The sequence below is a fragment of the Rhinatrema bivittatum genome, chromosome 6 (genome assembly GCF_901001135.1).
Source record: "Rhinatrema bivittatum chromosome 6, aRhiBiv1.1, whole genome shotgun sequence".
Lineage (NCBI taxonomy): Eukaryota > Metazoa > Chordata > Amphibia > Gymnophiona > Rhinatrematidae > Rhinatrema > Rhinatrema bivittatum.
The window spans coordinates 114,133,839-114,153,236 of record NC_042620.1 but is presented as its reverse complement, the minus strand read 5'-3'; the positions used below and the strand labels follow the sequence as shown (position 1 = coordinate 114,153,236).

The following is a 19,398-nucleotide window of genomic DNA, read 5'->3' as shown; positions in this document are numbered from 1 at the left end:
ACATTTGATCAGCGCGCGCAAGCCCGACTTATTCATGCATCCACCGATTAATGCAAACGCCGGGCTTTTAAAATTCACCTTTATGTGTGAAAATTCTCTTTCTGAAATGGTAAGATTACGACCAAAGGCATGATTTACTAAATCATCTCTCCTATTCTATGTCTATGCGGAAAAAATTGTTTAGTGAATCAGGCCTTAAGAATAAAGTGAACTTTGAAAGTAAGTTTGATGAAATGTCGTTGGACACATTTTGGTTAATAGTGGCAGCAATCTCAGACCATCCTGTCTTTGTTTTATTGTCATTTCATTTTCAAAACCATACTGATTGGTGCAAGTTAAGTTTTCCAGGTACCAGAGCAAATGAGAGAATATTAGAGCTCAATGGGCCAAGAGTTCAGAGTGATCCTAGCAATATTTCTGTAAACGAAGAAAGCCTCAGATTTCTCACCGAGGAGGCCTAAGGTCCAGATTCATTAATAGGTTGATTTTAAAAGCCATAAATACGCGTCTTGGGCCGGTGCATGGTGCACGTATTTTAAAAAGCATGCGAGTTTGTGCATCTCTCATAGTAAGTGCACAAATCAAAAAGTTCAAAAGGGATGGGGCATGTGCATGGTCTGGCAGAGCATAAGTGGGATATGGGCATTCCAGGAAGATAGCTTGAAATTTGCACATAAGTATTTACGTGCACAAGCACATGCCAGGGTTCCCCTACCATGTAACTTTACTTCTGTTTTGGACGGTATGTAAGTATTAACATTTTAAAAAATAGTCAAGTCAGCAGGGTTTTAAGGGTCAAGGTTAATAGAGTAAAAGTGAGGCTAAATAACGGGGCGGCCTCGGAGGGAACGGGAAAGCCATCGGGGCTCCCCTAGGGCTCGGCACGCACAAGGGGCCGGATTTTAAAAGCCCTGCGCGCGTAAATCCGGCCGGTGCGCCTATTTTGCATAGGCCGCCGGCGTGCGCATAGCCCCGGGACGCGCGTAAGTCCCGGGGCTTCGTAAAAGGGGCGGGAGGGGGCGTATCTGGGGGCGTGTCAGGGGGTCAGGGGGCGGTTCGGGGTGGGACCGGGGGCGTGGCACCGGCCCGGGGGCATGGTCGAGGCCTCTGGACCAGCCCCTGGGTCGGGTGATGGCGCGCCAGCAGCCCGCTGGCGCGCACAGATTTACACCTGCTTTCGGCAGGCGTAAATCTGCCAACAAAGGTAGGGGGGGTTTAGATAGGGCCGGGGGGGGGTGGGTTAGGTAGGGGAAGGAAGGGGAAGGTGAAGGGAGGTGGAAGGAAAGTTCCCTCCGAGGCCGCTCCGATTTCGGAGCGGCCTTGGAGGGAACAGGCAGCGCGCGCCGGGCTCGGCGCGCGCAGGTTGCACAAATGTGCACCCCCTTGCGCGCTCCGACCCCGGATTTTATAAGATACTCACGGCTACGCGCGTATCTTATAAAATCCAGCGTACTTTTGTTCGCACGCGCGTAAATTTATATAATCTACCCCAAGGTGCACAAGTGTGCACCCCCTTGCACGTGCCGACCCCACATTTTATAATTATGCATGCGGCTGCACGCGCATGTTATAAAATCGGGTGTAGATTTGTGCACACCGGGTTGCCCGTACAAATCTACGCCCGTGCGTAGCTATTAAAATCCGGCCCTATATTTTTATACATATTTTTTTCCTCTTATTTCAAACTTTTTAAAAACACATCTTAATATATTTTTATTATGTAGCCCTCGTCCCAGTCAGTTCTTGGGCATGGTGGCACATGGGGAGAGCCACTGACCATGCAAGGCCTCATGGCATCCCAGGGTTTCCGCACAGAGTGGAAAAGTTCAGACTTTCATAGGCCCTTAGGGTTTCTTCCATTTTGGGGATCTTCTGTACACTAGCTCCAAGCTCTCAAAATAACCATTCCTCACACTGGTGCTGTTGTTCAAAATAAAAAGTCATTACTGAAATTGATGGTAAGGCCAAAAATAGTACACTACTAGACAGTACACTGAAAAAAGTAACAACAATCCAAATTCAGTCTCTCTCTTCACTTTCTTGTACCCTTCCCCAAACAGATAAGCTCTATGGGGAAGGTACCTTCCACCCTGGGCCCTCCCAGTACCTTTAGAGTGATGGTTCTTCTTTCTCTCTTTCTCTCTCTGGAGTCTCCGTCTGACTCTAAGCAATTTCCCAGACAGCTTCTCTCCTGAAGCCTCTCTGTGAGGAGATAACCCCAAATGATGCCACTGTGTGAAGTTGTAGCTCCAACTCATACACAGGACTCCAGATCTTGGAATTCTTCTGCTTACTTCCAGCTTCTCCCTCTGCACCAGTGGGTGAAGAGGATTTTTTTATACCTTCATAGAACTGCTGCCAGTGGAGAATGGTATTCTTCCTTAACACACTGACGCTACACTGTCATCACATGAAGGCAAGGTCTAGTGAGACCTCTGTCACTGTGAGGACACTCAGATCAGCTGAAACCTCTGTTGATATTGTTGTAAAGGGAAGATCTACCTTTTTAAGAGCAAAAATGGGCACCATGTCACAATTATTTCGCTTAAAATGTTCATAAAAATTACAAGATTTCTGTTCCTAATAGAGAAAAATAGTTATTTGAAAAGAGCATGGTTATTTTATGACCAATCTTACAAAGAAAATCAAGAAGTCATTCATACAAAGCCTTATATAAGATTAGGGATGTGCACACTAATTTTTTTATCTTCATTTCGTTTTTTCATTTTTTGGATATATTTTGTTCATTTTTTTGTTTTCAGGATTTCAATTTTTTCTTTGTTTCTTCTTTTTCAAGAAATAGTTCACCTTATTTGCAAAAAGGACCCAGTAATAGTGCACCCTGTTTGCAAACAGTTTGCACTATTAGCAAATAGTGTGCACTATTTCCCAAAAAATGAAAAATTGACAAAATCTTTTGGGTTTTTCTGGTTAATTTTTCAGTTTGTTTGAAATGAAATGAAAACAGGTTTATTCATCAGGTTTTACACTTTTGTTTCTTTTTTTTTTCAAAATACTTTTTATTCAACAGGGAAAACGGTACAGTAAGAAAACAGTAAACACCAAACAGTAGTAAGAAATACTGTAACAACAAGAACTGTATTGAGAACAAAACCAGCAGAGCCGCTAAACCATCAATCCTTGGGTTTTTGGTTTCCACCCGAGCCCCCCCCCACCCCCCCCCCCAACTCCCCATCCCACCGAAAAACCCTACCTTACAAGCATACCACACTCAGCCCCCATTCACACCCTAACCACTCCCTGCCCCACCCCTCCCGCTCCCTCCCTTGGGGACCAATCCAACGTGTATCCATTGAGTCGCAGTCCATCTTGTAGGGATGTAGGAAAGGTTTCAAAGCAAGTAGTCCAGCAGGCACAATAAGGTTTGTCCGGCTGCCATTTGCCTTTTGTTTCAAACAAATGCATAAGATTGAAAATGCGTAAGTCTCTTTTCTTGTGAGAGGTCCCTACAATTTATCTTACTTTTATTTTTGCATACAGTACTTTAGTACATAGTGTGATGTATTAGACCAAAATCATGACCTAACTGACCAAAATTAAGACACTTTATTACAAGGACCCAGAAGATTTTGGGGGTTTTATATTTGTTAACCAGGGAGGCAGTGTGTGCTGCACAAAATGTTCGGCCATCTTGTTGCGAACAAAGATAGAAAAACTTATTTAAATGTTGATTACCTAAAGAAGAGTAGTGGACACATGGAACAGCCTCCCTGAGGACGCGGTGGAGACAAGAACAGTATCAGAATTCAAGAGAGTAGGGATGTGAATCGTGTCCTCGATCGTCTTAACGATCGATTTCGGCTGGGAGGGGGAGGGAATCGTATTGTTGCCGTTTGGGGGGGTAAAATATCGTGAAAAATCGTTAAAAATCGTTAAAAATCGAAAAATCGAAAAACCGGCACATTAAAACCCCCTAAAACCCACCCCCGACCCTTTAAATTAAATCCCCCACCCTCCCGAACCCCCCCCAAATAACTTAAATAACCTGCGGGTCCAGCGGCGGTCCGGAACGGCAGCGGTCCAGAACGGGCTCCTGCTCCTGAATCTTGTCGTCTTCAGCCGGCGCCATTTTCCAAAATGGCGCCGAAAAATGGCGGCGGCCATAGACGAAAAAGATTGGACGGCAGGAGGTCCTTCCGGACCCCCGCTGGACTTTTGGCAAGTCTCGTGGGGGTCAGGAGGCCCCCCACAAGCTGGCCAAAAGTTCCTGGAGGTCCAGCGGGGGTCAGGGAGCGATTTCCCGCCGCGAATCGTTTTCGTACGGAAAATGGCGCCGGCAGGAGATCGACTGCAGGAGGTCGTTCAGCGAGGCGCCGGAACCCTCGCTGAACGACCTCCTGCAGTCGATCTCCTGCCGGCGCCATTTTCCGTACAAAAACGATTCGCGGCGGGAAATCGCTCCCTGACCCCCGCTGGACCTCCAGGAACTTTTGGCCAGCTTGTGGGGGGCCTCCTGACCCCCACGAGACTTGCCAAAAGTCCAGCGGGGGTCCGGAAGGACCTCCTGCCGTCCAATCTTTTTCGTCTATGGCCGCCGCCATTTTTCGGCGCCATTTTGGAAAATGGCGCCGGCTGAAGACGACAAGATTCAGGAGCAGGAGCCTGTTCCGGACCGCTGCCGTTCCGGACCGCCGCTGGACCCGCAGGTTATTTAAGTTATTGGGGGGGGGGGTTCGGGTGGGTGGGGGATTTAATTTAAAGGGTCGGGGGTGGGTTTTTAGGGGGTTTTAGTGTGCCGGCTCACGATTCTAACGATTTATAACGATAAATCGTTAGAATCTGTATTGTATTGTGTTCCATAACGGTTTAAGACGATATTAAAATTATCGGACGATAATTTTAATCGTCCTAAAACGATTCACATCCCTACAAGAGAGCATGGGACAAGCACAGGGGCTGTCTCAGGAAAAGTAAGGGACCACAAAACTAAGCAGGAAGTCTAGACTTTCAGATTGGATGACTGATTGTCTTTATCTATTGTCATGTTCTATCAGTGTTTCTACTTTTCTTAAGATCAAGCCAATTAATAGAAATGCAAGAAATGAGTACAACATTTTCAAGTAGAGAATGGCTTAAACTACTTGTGAGTCACAGAAAAGAAGATCATTTTAAAACAGCATATTTGCAAATTCATGTGGTAAATATTGTAGTCCACTGAAGAAAAATCTTTATCTACCATATTCTTCCTTTTTCTGTATGTCGATACTTGTTTTGTTCTTTATAGCCTCCTTACATTTTTAGCAACCAAGAATATATTTTATTTAGCATGGATGAGATTAGATGGGTTTTGTTTTTTTTTTGTTGGCAAATGGGAGTATGTGAAACCGTAAAGTTTCTTTGCAAGGGTAAATCATAGGAGATGCAGGACAATATTGTTGGGGATTCAGATTTTTCTCATAGAGGTTGACCCTTCCTGTGAAATTTTCCTTCCTTTGATGCTGTAGTCTTTGTCCGATCATTACTCATTTTGGAATATTTTTTATGAACAGGTACATATCCTGTAGATCAGTATAAACCTCAGGTAGGAGGTGATTCCAATAGTTAAGAATAATTAGCATGTGAGCTGAAAATGGCAATATTAACTGGGCTCAAACTGTTATGCAACAGGAATCTCAAAATATCCCCTGGCCAACTCTATGCAGATTTTTTTCATAGTTAACCTAGACAATCTGTGAGTGATAGTGGACTCTGCTTTGCTAACTGAGGCTCATGTCAATTCTTCTTTTTATTATTATCATCATAATACTCTAGATATATGGGTAAACATTTCTATACAATATACTCTTCTTTTTTTAAAACATTTTTATTGAATAAAACAGCAGTACAGCAAACATGAATATATCAAACATGAATTCAGACTTGAAGAAATACATCTGTCCAACTACATGGTCATAATACAGCATTGCAGTTCAATTTTCATTTTAAAGTTCCCCATCCACACACAGCTTATCCCAATGGAGGGTACCCATTGCTGCCTTTTTCTTATGCCACCCAGTAAATACAAATTGCTTTTACATATTATATGTTACATAACACGAAGTAGTGCTTTTTTTTCTATTTAATTAGAGCTGATGTAGTTGCCCATAAAGAATGGGAAATGCTAGCTTTTCACTGTGCAATTCTTAAGCATGCCAAATGAATTTTAAGTGTACATCTTTCCAAATGTTCTGCTATGCATTAGCCATGTATCACATGTGAAATATCTGTACTACTCATGAATAGATGGATCAGTCAGTGCCAACATAATTTACTAATAAAATAAACCTTTTCTTCTGTTCACTAATGTGAAGTTTTGCTTAGGAAATTGAAAGGTATAGGTCAGAGTGCCTGTTACTCATTCCTATCTCTTTCTACAGTCAGAAAACGTGAGATGGGCTCAGACTGTAGCACAGTACCAAGAACAGGAGGAGACGCTCTGTGGAGATGTGCTGCTGGCTGCGGCTTTCATTTCATACGCTGGCTCATTTTCCAAGAAGTACCGCCATGAACTGATTGAAAAACTGTGGCTGCCTTACTTGCAAAGTCAAAAGGTACCCATGGCACTATGACAGTAACTTTCAGTGCAGCATGCGGACGCACATGTGCACCCGTTCATCAGCCCACACCCAGGGACGCAGCCATTTTATAACATACGTGCATATGTGCACGTATGTTATAAAATAGCTTGACCGCGCGCTCATGTGCATGCAATTTTAAGTGGATGCACACACTGGGCCAGATTTTAGTATCTATGCGCGGGCATAGATTTGTGCGCGCAACCCGGCGCGCACAAATCTACGTCCTATTTTATAACATGTGCGCGCAGCTGCACGCATGTTATAAAATCTGGGGTCGGCGCGTGCAAGGGGGTGCACACTTGTGCACCTTGCGCGCGCTGAACCCTAGGGGAGCCCCGATGGCTTTCCCTGTTCCCTTCCACCGCCCCCACCTTCCCCTTCCTAACCCGCCCCCCCAGCCCTACCTAACCCCCCCCCCCCGACCTTTATTGTAGAAGTTGTGCCTGCCTCCGGACAGGCGTAGGTTGCGCACGCCAGCCGAGTGCCAGTGCGCAATCCCCCACCCTAGTGGCCCTAGAAAGGCCTCTGGCCACGCCCCCGCCCCGGACCGCCCACACTCCGCCCCTTTTTTCAAGCCCCGGGACATGCACGCATCACCGGGCCTATGCAAAATACGCTCGGCGCGCATAACCCCCCTGCGCGTGTAAATCCAGCTGGATTTACACGCGTAGGGCTTTTAAAATCTGCCCCTTTGTGCACGCAAATGCCGTTTCTCCCATGTAAATGGGGGGGATTTTAAAAGCATCATGCGCAGACATCATTGGTAGTTTTCCCAGTTTGTTCCCAGTTTGTCCAATTAAGGGATAGGATTTCGAAACCCCTCCTAGTTTAAAAGCCCTCCTTCTCCTCTGTTAGACCCGACCCTTAAAACCCCGCTCATCTGTCTAGATTTTTTTGTTTTATTACTTACATGCCATCCATGGCAGAAGTAAAGTTACGTGGCAAGGGGACCCCGGCACATGCCAGTGTGAGTAAGTATTTGCATGCTAATTTCAAGTTTAAATCCAGGAAGGCCCATAACCCGCCCAAACCATGCCCACGCTCCTTCCCTTTTCAAAAAACTTTTCATTTGTGCGCGCAGAGACAAGTATGCACGTGTCTGGGTGGCTACTAAAATCCACTCGATGCGCGCCAGCCCAACATATTCGCACATTCCCTTAATTTGGGCACACAACTTTATGTGTCATTGTGAATATGCTTTTTCTTTTAATAGTCTTAATTACTTAAATGTTTATTGCTATTTTGGAATTGCAGTTAAGTGTCATAATATTTATTTTATGAGTTTTATAATTTGTATTTTTCTCTTCTTATTTTGGAACAACTGAGGAGGGATTTGGCACTTTTTGTTATTTTATAACAGTAAGTCAGAAGTAGTAATATTCCATAATTCATATTTTTTTTTGGGGGGGGGGCTAGCAGTGTCCTTCTGTTTCTTTAAGCTTCCTGCTTTGTCAGAACTCGGTTTGGCCTGTATATGTAGATAGCAAGTAACAAATCAATAAACTAACTAAATTAAACTGTTGTCTAGCGATAATATTGCTTATTTAAGCACTATACGGTGAAACAAAAATAAATGATTTGAAGTTGCCCTTTCTATTTTAGGTGGCCATTCCAATGACTGAAGATCTCGATCCCATCTCTGTGTTGACAGATGATGCAACAATTGCTGAATGGAACAACGAAGGCCTGCCTAGTGATACTATGTCTACACAAAATGGCACAATTCTTATAAACTGTGAACGCTGGCCCCTACTGATTGATCCCCAGCTCCAGGGAATCAAATGGATAAAAAGCAAATATGGCTCTAATCTGAAAGTGATCCATTTGGGTCAAAAAGGGTATAAGCTATTACTTTATGCTATATATATATATATAGTTGGTCAGTGTGAAATAAAAGTTATTTGAAAAAGATGTAGATTTTTGGATGGCTATTTTGATTTATATTTTGCATGTAGCAGAAGACAAACTCATAAGGGTCTTGAATAGCAATTCCTATGTTAAAAACTTTAATTATATGTTTGGCAAGATTAAACCAATGAAAAGGACTTTTGGTCATCACTCTTATAATTTGTTGTAGGTATGTTGATATCATAGAGCGAGCAGTGGTTGTTGGAGATCCTGTTTTGATAGAAAACCTGGAAGAAACCATTGATCCTGTACTTGACCCATTACTTGGGAGACATACACTTAAGAAAGGAAGGTACTTCAATTTCCATCTATAATAACACTTTTTTGCTAACTTTGGCCTGGATTCATCAAAATGCGATAAGTATCGCATGCGATAGCAAAATGGGTGTGTTTTATGCTAATATACAGTTTATTGCAATTTGTGCTAATTACCTATGTGAAAAGCTGAGTTAGTGCAAATTGTGATAACATTTTCAGACTTTGCAATACATGCCAGACCTGTTGTATTTCCAGAATTCAATCACTGGGGGGAGGGGGGGGGAGAGAGAGAGAGAGACTAGCCATGATGTCCTCTCCCTAGATAGGTATTTGTATTCAAAAGTTGGCATTTATCTGGATAACTCATAAGTTATCCGGATAAATGCCTTTGAATATCAATCTCAGTATATTTACTGAATGCACTAAAAAAGATGGATATTGCACACATGCATTTCTGTCTTCTTTAACACAGAAACATAGAATATGATGATAGATAATGTCAGCAAGGTCCATCTTGTCTACCTCTTTTATTTACCTACTGCAATAATGAAGATCCTGCTGGATTTATATCTTCAACTTCCCTTGCATTAAGGATCCTCTCTATGCTTGTTTCAGGCTTTCTAAAATTCCTTTTACTATTTATGACCTCGTTATCTTCATTACGTGTGGTGTGCAATGAGGGCAGTCCCAAAAACATAATCCTTTGTGATGGAAAAAATGAACGAGAGTTGGGTTATGAACAGAAAAGAGACCAAGATTTGAAGCTCTGAGAGAGAGAGAGAGAAAGAGAGAGAGAGAAGACTAGCCATAATGTCATCTCCCTAGATAGGTATTTGTATACCTATGGGAGGCCCACCTAGTAACTCGAGGTGAGGGTTAGGTATTAGTGTAGGGGGTTAGGGGCCACTTTGACATTCAACGTGAGACGTACGAAAAGAACAGTGGTCTCTTGTGAAGATTTGATAGCCTTCGGAGTGAGGAAACTCACTCCAAGATGAGATGTGGGCAATGTTCTCTCAACCTAGCTTGATGGACTCTCTTCTGGTTTTCTTTCTTACAGACTATTCTACTTATAGTGTTTATACTGTCTCTTGCAGCTGCATAAGGATAGGAGATAAGGAATGCAATTTTCATCACAAATTCCGATTGATTCTACACACAAAACTTGCAAACCCGCACTACAAACCTGAAATCCAGGCCCAGACGACATTAATAAACTTTACAGTTACTCGAGATGGTTTAGAGGATCAGCTATTAGCAGATGTTGTCAACTTGGAAAGACCAGATTTGGAATACTTTAAGGTAGGGTTTACCATCCCAATTATGTGTTTGGCAACCTTTACATTGCTACTTTCTTATTAAATCTTGTAGGTCCTACCATTAAAGAATCTTTATTTCCTCTATAGAAAGGTTGAAACTGTATTTATATACAGTACATTACTAATTCAGCCTAAATCATTTTGAGTTTGTACTAAGAGGTTAATATTCAGCTGCTGAGCAGCTCAGATAATTAGCCAGATTAACCTATCCGGCTAACTGGCAGGGTATATTCAATGGCAAGGCAGCACCATTGAATATACCCGGCTAACTTTAGGACAGCACTACGATGTTACCAGAGTTATTTGGTTAGGTTAACCAGCTAAATCTGCTCGTCCCAGGAAAGCTTTCTTCCCATCCCAGGAATGTCCCCCATCTTATCCAGCTGGATAAGGGCTAAATTATAGCCGTGTAAGCAGTTAAGACGGATAACTATTATGTTATCCATCTACATGGCTTTTGAATATGGATCTCAATCTTATTTACGTTTCAAATATTTCTCATATTACAGTCATTATCTCCTTGTGTATCAATCAGTACCTATGTTCCTATGAATAGCCTTGGATAGGTTTATTTAAAGAGTGACTTGTTCGGTGCGTTCTTTCTTTTAAGGTTGTTCTTTTATACATATAGGCCTGGATTCTCTAATACCACCGGGCTCTTTGAATCGCGGGGTACAGGGGGATGGGGGAGGGAAAAGAAACTGAAATTATAGCTACAAAATGCAAGGTTCCACATTAGGAGTCACCACTCAGGAAAAGGATCTAGGTGTCATCATTGAAAACACGTTGAAATCTTATGCTCAGTGTGCAGCAGCAGCCAAGAAAGCAAAAGAATGCTAGTGATTATTAGGAAAGGAATGGAGAAAAAAACAGAGAATATCATAATGCCTCTGTATCGCATCATGGTGCGACCTCATCTTGACTATTGTGTTCAGTTCTGGTCACCATATCTCAAGAAAGATATAGCAGAATTAGAAAAGGTACAGAGAAGGGTGACCAAGGTGATAAAGAGGATGGAACACTTCCCCTATGAAGACAAGCTAACGAGGTTAGGACTCTTCAGCTTGGAGAAGAGATAGCTAAGGGAAGATATGATAGAGGTCTATAAAATAATGAATGGAACAAGTAAAAATTAATCAGTTGTTTACTCTTTCGAAAAGTACAAAGACCAGAGGACACACAATGAAGTTACTGGGTCATACATTTAAAATAAGAGAATTTTTTTTTTACTCAACACATAATTAAGCTCTGGAATTTATTACCAGATGATGTGGTGAAAGCTGTTAGTATAGCTGCATTTAAAAAAGGTTTGGACAATTTGCTAGAGGAAAAGTCCATTAACAATTAAGGTAGAGTTGCAAAAATCCACTGCTTATTCTTGGGATAAACAGTTTGGAATCTATCTACCACTTGGGATCCTGCCAGGTACTTGTCACCTGGCTTGGCCACTGTTGGAAACAGGATACTGGGCTTGATGGACCATTGGTCTGACCTAGTATGGCAAGCCTTATATTCGTATGTTCTTATGCTTTCTTCAAAATGTTAGAAAATCACTTTTGAGCATACACATTAGTTCTCGTGCTACAGTGGCCTTACAGTGAGTTTGTTTTCTCCCTCTAGCAAGAATGGACCATTCTACAACATAGTGCCTCCATTGCTGATCTTCAGAGGGTTTTTTCAGTAAACTGCTTTTTTATAGTTTGACTCAAACCCTTTTTTAGGCCCTCCTTGCCCCAGTCACATAGCTGGGGCAAGGTGAGGTCAGCACCATTATGGAAAATGGCGCCGACAATTACAGATGCAAGGGTGCACCCATGCCCGACTCACCACTGCACATGCTATAAACAATTTTTTATTTTGGGGGAGTCAGGGCCACCTCAACCAGTAGCCTGGGTTGAAACAGGTATCAGCAATGACCCTCACTCAGCCTTCCTGTTTGCCCATGTATTTTTTTTCTTTGCCACTTAAAATGTGCATTGGGAGCTTCAGGACCTGCGGTAGGGTCCCAGGCCTCCCACTACATAATCTAACACTTACCAGGGAGCTGTTGTTTTATTGAGGTTGACCATCTTCTCGGTTAGCCACGGTAAAATATTTGCATCACATTGCCTAGGAATGACATTATTTGCATGCATCTGCATTATTCATGCATGCAAATGTCATGCAAAGAAGGTTATTGTAATAGGAGAGGGTATCTAGGTGGGGACATGCAAAATATTGCATGTATCACGCGATATACGCAATATAACGTGTTAGAGCCCTAGCGCAGCTTGATGAATGACCCTGTTAGTAAAGCATTGATTCAACTTTCCTATCACATCAGCTTGATCTGACTTCATATGTGCGAAAAGCTGGGTATTAAGTCCAAACATATAGCATTGCAGATCCATAATTTGGATTGAAGTCACCAGTGGAACTAAGTAAAGATTGAAGAGTAATGGCAAGAGAACTGATCCATAGGTTATCAGTCTCTCAGAATGACTCAAGCCAAAGAAATAATAATGAATGATCGACAGTATCAAACACTGCAAATAGGTCGAGCATCACCACTAGTGAATACAAATCCCTATCTACATAAGTCTGAAGAATGTCAGACAGTATTCAAACTGTCTGACATCTCTTCCCTGGTCTGTTATTGAGCACAGACCAGGGAAGAGATGGCACCACAGGTGGAGTGAAAACATAGAAACATTGGCACTGAGGTTGCAGGAATGAATACAAAAGTTGTAATGGTAATAGGTATAATTGAGAGATTTATATTTTTACTGTCAGTAAGTTCCTGACTGCTAACATGTACATCAAAGAAAATTGATAACCTGCATTTTGCTCACTTAGGAGCCTTTTTGAAATTTACCCCAGGGATTGTATGTGTAAAAGTACACATGGAAGCAGTTTTGCATACATTTTTACACATACTTGAAAGAGGCATTCCCTGGTCAGGGAACCCAGTTTATGCACATCTTTTCAATTTTTGAAAGTATGCGTGTAAATATGTGTGTGTATATTTACATCTGCTCCCAAGCAGGCATAAATGTGTGCATGTATGCTGCGCAGGGGTACGCGCATACCCACTAATTTTCATAGTGTGTACATGTGTATATTCATTTTTTACTCAAGGACTTCTGTCCTATGTGAGCTGTTATAAAACTATCCTCCCCAAAGACCAAATTAGTTTAGATATTGAAGAAGAAGCAAAGGTTGGCCATTTTCTTATTCTTTGGAGGAAGATACGTGTACCTTCCTGGTGGCTGGAAAGAATCAGTAAGTACTGCTTGGAGAAATTTTTAAAACTTAAAAGTATTGGGGAGAAGTAAACTATTGGGTATATTATTTAGTGTATTTGTGTGTTTTGTTTTAAATAGGTAGTCAAGCAAGCAACAAACAGAAGTTTGTGTGTTTGTATTTCCCAAACCTCCCATCCCTCTCCCACCTACCCCTAGCTCATCCTTTAATTTATAGGCAGACGTTACTTTCACACTTAAAAAATGTTTTTAAAAAATCAGCCTTTTTTTTAACTTAAACTCAGATATTCCCCACACCTTATCAAGAGTTTGATCATTCCCTTGTAGATCACTACCAGATATTTAGTGAATACACTAATACATTTAAAGGGCCCTAATTGTACACATTCCTACTCCCACAGCAACCTAAAACTTAACTAGGAACTGAACAAAGTTCCTAGCAGCAAGAGGGAGGCCTCCCAGTCTTTTGCATCAAATGTCACATGTATGATTTTTTACCCGCTGGTGAGAAATTCTACATGTGAATCCGATGCAAAGAGCTCCTGTCTCTCAGAGAATGAGTCAAATCTCTGGAGGCTAGAGTGGCAGACTTGGAGGAGCTCAGGCAGACAGAGAGGTATATAGATGAGACCTTCAGGGACATAGTAGCCAAGTCCCAACTCCAGTCCTGCTGCCATGGAGGAGGAAGGTCTCATGATCAGAGAGCATCAACCTGGTGCAACAAGAAATGATCCTGTAGCAAGGACCTGCTCTCCAGGTGGTGCACTGTCCTCTCACACCGAGGATGTGTCTCCCAGGGCTATTGCCCAGGAGGGAAGGTTTAGGTTGGCCATCATAGCTGGTGATTTGATTTAGGAATGTAGACAGCTGGGTGGCTGGTGGGCGTGAGGATCGCCTGGTAACATGCCTACCTGGTATGAAGGTGGCGGACCTCACATGGCACCTAGATAGGTTTTTAGACAGTGCTGGGGAGGAGCCAGCTATCGTGCTACATGTTGGCAGCAACGAAATAGAAAATGTGGGAGGGATGTTCTGGAAGCCAAATGTAGGTTCTTAGGTAGAAAGCGGAAATCCAGGACCTCCAGGGTAGCATTCTCTGAAATGCTCCCTGTTCCACACGCAGGTCACCAGAGGCAGGCAGAGCTCTGGAGTCTCAATGCATGGATGAGACGATGGTGCAAGAAAGAGGGATTCAGTTTTGTAAGGAACTGGGGAACCTTTTGGGGAAGGGGGGTCTTTTCTGAAGGGATGGGCTCCACCTTAACCAGGGTAGATGCAGGCTGCTGGTGCTAACCTTTAAAAAGGAGATAGAGCAGCTTTTAAACTAGAACAAAGGGGAAAGCCGACAGTCACTCAGCAGCGCATGGTTCAGAGGGAGGTATCTTCAAAGGATACTAATGAAGCATTAGAGTTAGGGCATCCTAAGAGAGAGGTTCCAAGAATAAGAAAAGTAGTCCAAGTGCCTATAATTAAAAACTCACCTGAGCTAAAAGATTCCAATTTATCCCTGTCAACTGAAAAGCAGAATGTTAATACAAACAAAAAAACTCACTTTGAAATGTTTGTATGCTAATGTCAGAAGTCTAAGAAATAAGATGGGAGAATTAGAGTATATAGCTGAGAATGATGACATAGACTTAGGAGGTCATTTTCCAAGGAGTTACCACAGGAGATAAATGCAAATCGCGCTAACACGAATGTTTAATTTTGTATTCAGGGGGCAGAGTTTATGTAAAGTTATCGTGTGCGGCAACACAGCTGCAGTGTTAGCGCAGCCAACCCTTTCATTCACGATACGTTGTGCACTAGAGGCCGGTAAAGGTTTATCGCGGTTCATGACAATTCCAGACAGCCTGTTTCAGTACCGAGAGAGAGAGAGAGAGAGAGAGAGAGAGAGAGAGAGAGAGAGAGAGAGAGAGAGAGAGAGAGAGAGAGAGAGAGAGAGAGAGAGAGAGAGAGACTTGCTATTATGTCTACTCCCTAGACAGCTATTTGTATCCCTATGAGAGGCTCACCTAGTAACTCGAGGTGGGGATTAGGTATGAGTGTAGGGGGTTGGGGGCCACTTTCACATTCAACATGAGACGTACGAACAGAACAGTGGTCTCTTGTGAAGATTTGATGGCCTTCGGAGTGAGGAAACTCACTCCAAGATGAGATTTGGGCAGTGTTCTCTCAAACTAGCTTGTTGTTGCCCAGGTAGAGTGTCCATCAAGCTAGTTTGAGAGAACATTGCCCAAATCTCATCTTGGAGTGAGTTTCCTCACTCCGAAGGCCATTAAATCTTCACAAGAGACCACTGTTCTGTTCGTACGTCTCATGTTGAATGTGAAAGTGGCCCCCAACCCCCTACACTCATACCTAATCCCCACCTCAAGTTACTAGGTGAGCCTCTCATAGGGATACAAATAGCTGTCTAGGGAGTAGACATAATAGCAAGAGTCTCTCTCTCTCTCTCTCTCTCTCTCTCTCTCTCTCTCTCTCTCTCTCTCTCTCTCTCTCTCTCTCTCTCTCTCTCTCTCTCTCTCTCCCTCTCTCTCTCCACAGGCTGTCCGGAATTGTTGTGCAGTGCAATAATTCTTTGGTTGTTTATCGTGCACCGCGAAGATGTTTCCGCGATTCACGAAAACATCACGGCACGCGAAGTTTCCCCGCTGCATGAAAAAAGCCTCATTTGCATGGGAAACGCCCCTTAATGCGATATTGGAAAATGAGGCCCTTAATTGGCATCTCAGAGACATGGTGAAAAGAAGATAACCAATGGGATAGTGCTATACCGGAGTACAAATTATATCACAGAGAGGAGCATCTTGGTGGCAGGGTGGCACTTTATGCCTGGGATGGTATAGAGTCCAACAGGATAAAGATCCTGCATGAGACTAAAGGCTGGATTTTAAAACCCCAGCGTGCGTAAATCCCGGGGTTTTGCATGGCCAGGCCAATTTTCAAACAGGCCCAGCCACGCGCATAAACCCCGGGACATGTGTAAGTGCCGGGGTCTTAAAAGGGGGCAGGACGGGGCTAGAGGCGCCCCATACAGCAGCCATTTGCCGTTGTGCCGGGGGATCGCGGCCGGCATGGTGCTGGCGTGTGCAACTTGTTCCTGCTCCTTTGCAGGAGCAAAAGGTGAGTTTAAAAAATGGGGAGGGCTAGGATGGGGGAGGATAGGGTAGGGGGTTGGGAAGTTCCCTTAATTGAAGTGAACTGGGAAAGGCCCCAATGCATTGCCATGCAAATTTGCTTAATTATACCCCTCCATGAGTTTGCCGACCCAGAATTTTATAAAATGCATGCGCCAGCAAACACATGTTATAAAATCACGCATCCATGTATGTGTGCCGGATAGCGCATGCACTTTTTGAAAATCTACCCCTAAATGCACAATTGAATCTTTATGGGTAGAAATCCCTTGTGTGTTGGGGAAGAGTATAGTGATAGGCGCATACTAACATCCGCCTGGCCAAAATGGTAAGACAGACAGTGAATTGCTAAGAGAAATTAGGGAAGCTAACCAAACTGGTATTGCAATAATAATGGGAGATTTCAATCATCCCAATATTGACTGGGTAAGTGAAACATCAGGGCATGCTAGAGTGATAAAATTCCTGGATGGAATAAATAACAGTTTTAAGGAGCAATTAGTTCAGGAACCAATGAGAGAGGGAGCAATTTTAGATCTGTCAGTGGAGCACAGGATTTGGTGGTGGAGATGCTTGGCAGTAGTGGTCATAATATGATCAAATTTGAATTAATGACCTGAAGTTGGACAGTAAAGTTTAGCTCTAGTGTTAAACTTTCAAAAGGGAAAATTTGATAAAATGTGAAAAATAGAAAAAAACTGAAGGGAGCAGCTACAAAGGTAAAAAGTGTGCAACAGGCGTGGACATTGTTGAAAAATACCATCCTAGAAGCACAGACCAGATGTATTTCATGCATTAAGAAAGGTGAAAGGAAGGTAAAACAATTACCAGCATGGTTAAAAGGTGAGGTGAAAGAGGCTATTTTAGCCAAAAGATCTTCATTCAAAAATTGGAAGAAGGATCCATCAGAAGAAAATAGGATAAAGCCTAAACATTGGCAAATTAAATGTAAGACATTGATAAGATAGGCTAAGAGAAAATTTGAAAAGAAGTTGTCCATAGAGGTAAAAACTCACAATAAAAACATTTTTATAATATTCCTGAAGTAGAACGCCAGCAAGGGAGTCGACTGGACCACTGGATGATCAAAGGGTTAAAGGGGCACTTAGAGAAGATAAGGCCATCGCAGAAAAATTTAATGATTTCTTTGCTTCGGTGTTTACTGAAGAGGATGTTGGAGAGATATCCATATCAATCACAAAAATTGGCCCCAAAACACCCCACGGTGTACTCCAGTAACCTTGTAATATTAATACAAAAATACAAATTGGTTTCACTGGTTTTGCTTTTATATCATTTAAATAGCCACACATTCAATCAAATCACTTAACTTTTATAGTTGGATTTGTAAGACCCATACGCAAGGAGTTTGTCTGTCAATCAAACTCACAATTGGTCACAGGTCACATTACTTTATTTGTAACTCCAATATTTTTTTTGGTATTTGCTTTGGTTTTTGTAAAAGTCACTTGTAATTAAAATACTGCCAAGCCTTAGGGAAATTCAGTGTTGACAATACATCTCTGATGGAAAAGTCCAGAATGATCAATAGTATCAATGAGACACAATCCCTTCCTCCGTCTATTTTCCAGATGTAACAATACTTATCTCATAGAAGACAATGTTCAAACTTTAAAATCCCGACGTGATCGCATTTCGAACCCAAAGGTCCTGCTTCAGGGGAATTGTCTACTCCAAACTTTGCATCACCAAATCGAATCTTCCCTTTATGGCACGAACGTGGCTTCTTTAAATATTGTTTTCGTGGTCTGAACTCAGACTCACCAATGGAGAGATATCCATTCCAGAGAAGGTTTTCATGGGTGATGATTCAGATCAGCTGAACCAAATCATGGTGAACCTGGAAGATGTGGTAGGCATGATTGACAAACTGAAGTGTAGTAAATCACCTGGACCGCATGGTATACACCCTAGGGTTCTGAAAGAACTAAAAAATGAAATTTCAGACATATTTCAATTAATTTGTAACCTATCATAATATCGTCTGATGTACCTGAAGATTGGAAGATGGCCAATGTAACCCCAATATTTAAACAGTGATCCAGGAAATTATAGACTGATGAGCCTGACTTCAGTGCTAGGAAAAATCCTGGAAATTGTTATAAAGAATAAAATCACAAAACATTTAGATAGACATGATTTGATGGGACACAGTCAACATGGATTTACTCAAGAGAAGGCTTGCTTCACAAATCTTCTACTTTTTTTTTGAAGGGGTGAATAAACATGTGAATAAAGGTGAACCGGTAGATGTGGTGTATTTGAATTTTCAGAAGACATTCGACAGTCTCGCAAGAGAGGCTTCTAAGAAAACTAAAAAGTCATGGGATAGAAGGTGATGTGCTTTTGTGGACTGCAAGCTGGTTAAACACATGAAACAAGAGAGTAGGATTAAATGGCCAGTTTTCACAGTGGAAAATGGTAAGCAGTGGAGTGCCTCAGGGATCTGTTCTTGGACTGGTGCTTTTTAATATATTTATAAATGATCTGGAAAGGGGTTCATCGAGTGAGGTGATGAGATTTACGGATGACACAAAATTATGCAGAGTAGTTGAATCTCAAGAGGATTGTGATGAATTGCAGGAGGATCTTGCAAGACTGGAAAATTGGGCTTCCAAATGGCAGATGTGATACATATAGGGAAAAATAACCCTTGCTGTAGTTACACAATGTTAGGTTCTATCTTAGGAGTTTCCACCCAGGAAAGAAATCTAGTGGATAATACATTGAAATCATCAGCACAGTGTGCTGTGTCGATCAAAAAAGTGAACAGAATATTAGGAGTTAACAAGAAACTAGAGGGGAATGGAGTAGATGTAACTCCATTTACAGCAGAGAATGTATGGGAAGAGCTGGGGAAACTGAAAGTGGACAAAGCCATGGGGCCTGATGAGGTTCATCCCAGGATACTGAGGGAGCTCAGAGATGTGCT

General features: G+C 42.5%; 1 protein-coding gene across 2 annotated transcripts in view; it reads left to right on the top strand.

The window, feature by feature from the left end:
- LOC115093684 (dynein heavy chain 11, axonemal-like) overlaps window positions 1-19,398 on the top strand; it is a 586,171-nt gene that overhangs the window by 443,148 nt on the left and 123,625 nt on the right. For both annotated transcript variants that reach the window (XM_029605802.1, XM_029605803.1), the window contains 4 exons: window positions 6,378-6,551; window positions 8,181-8,416; window positions 8,656-8,778; window positions 9,842-10,046. In XM_029605802.1, coding sequence (XP_029461662.1) covers window positions 6,378-6,551; window positions 8,181-8,416; window positions 8,656-8,778; window positions 9,842-10,046 — 738 coding nt within the window. The remainder of the gene's footprint in view (window positions 1-6,377; window positions 6,552-8,180; window positions 8,417-8,655; window positions 8,779-9,841; window positions 10,047-19,398) is intronic.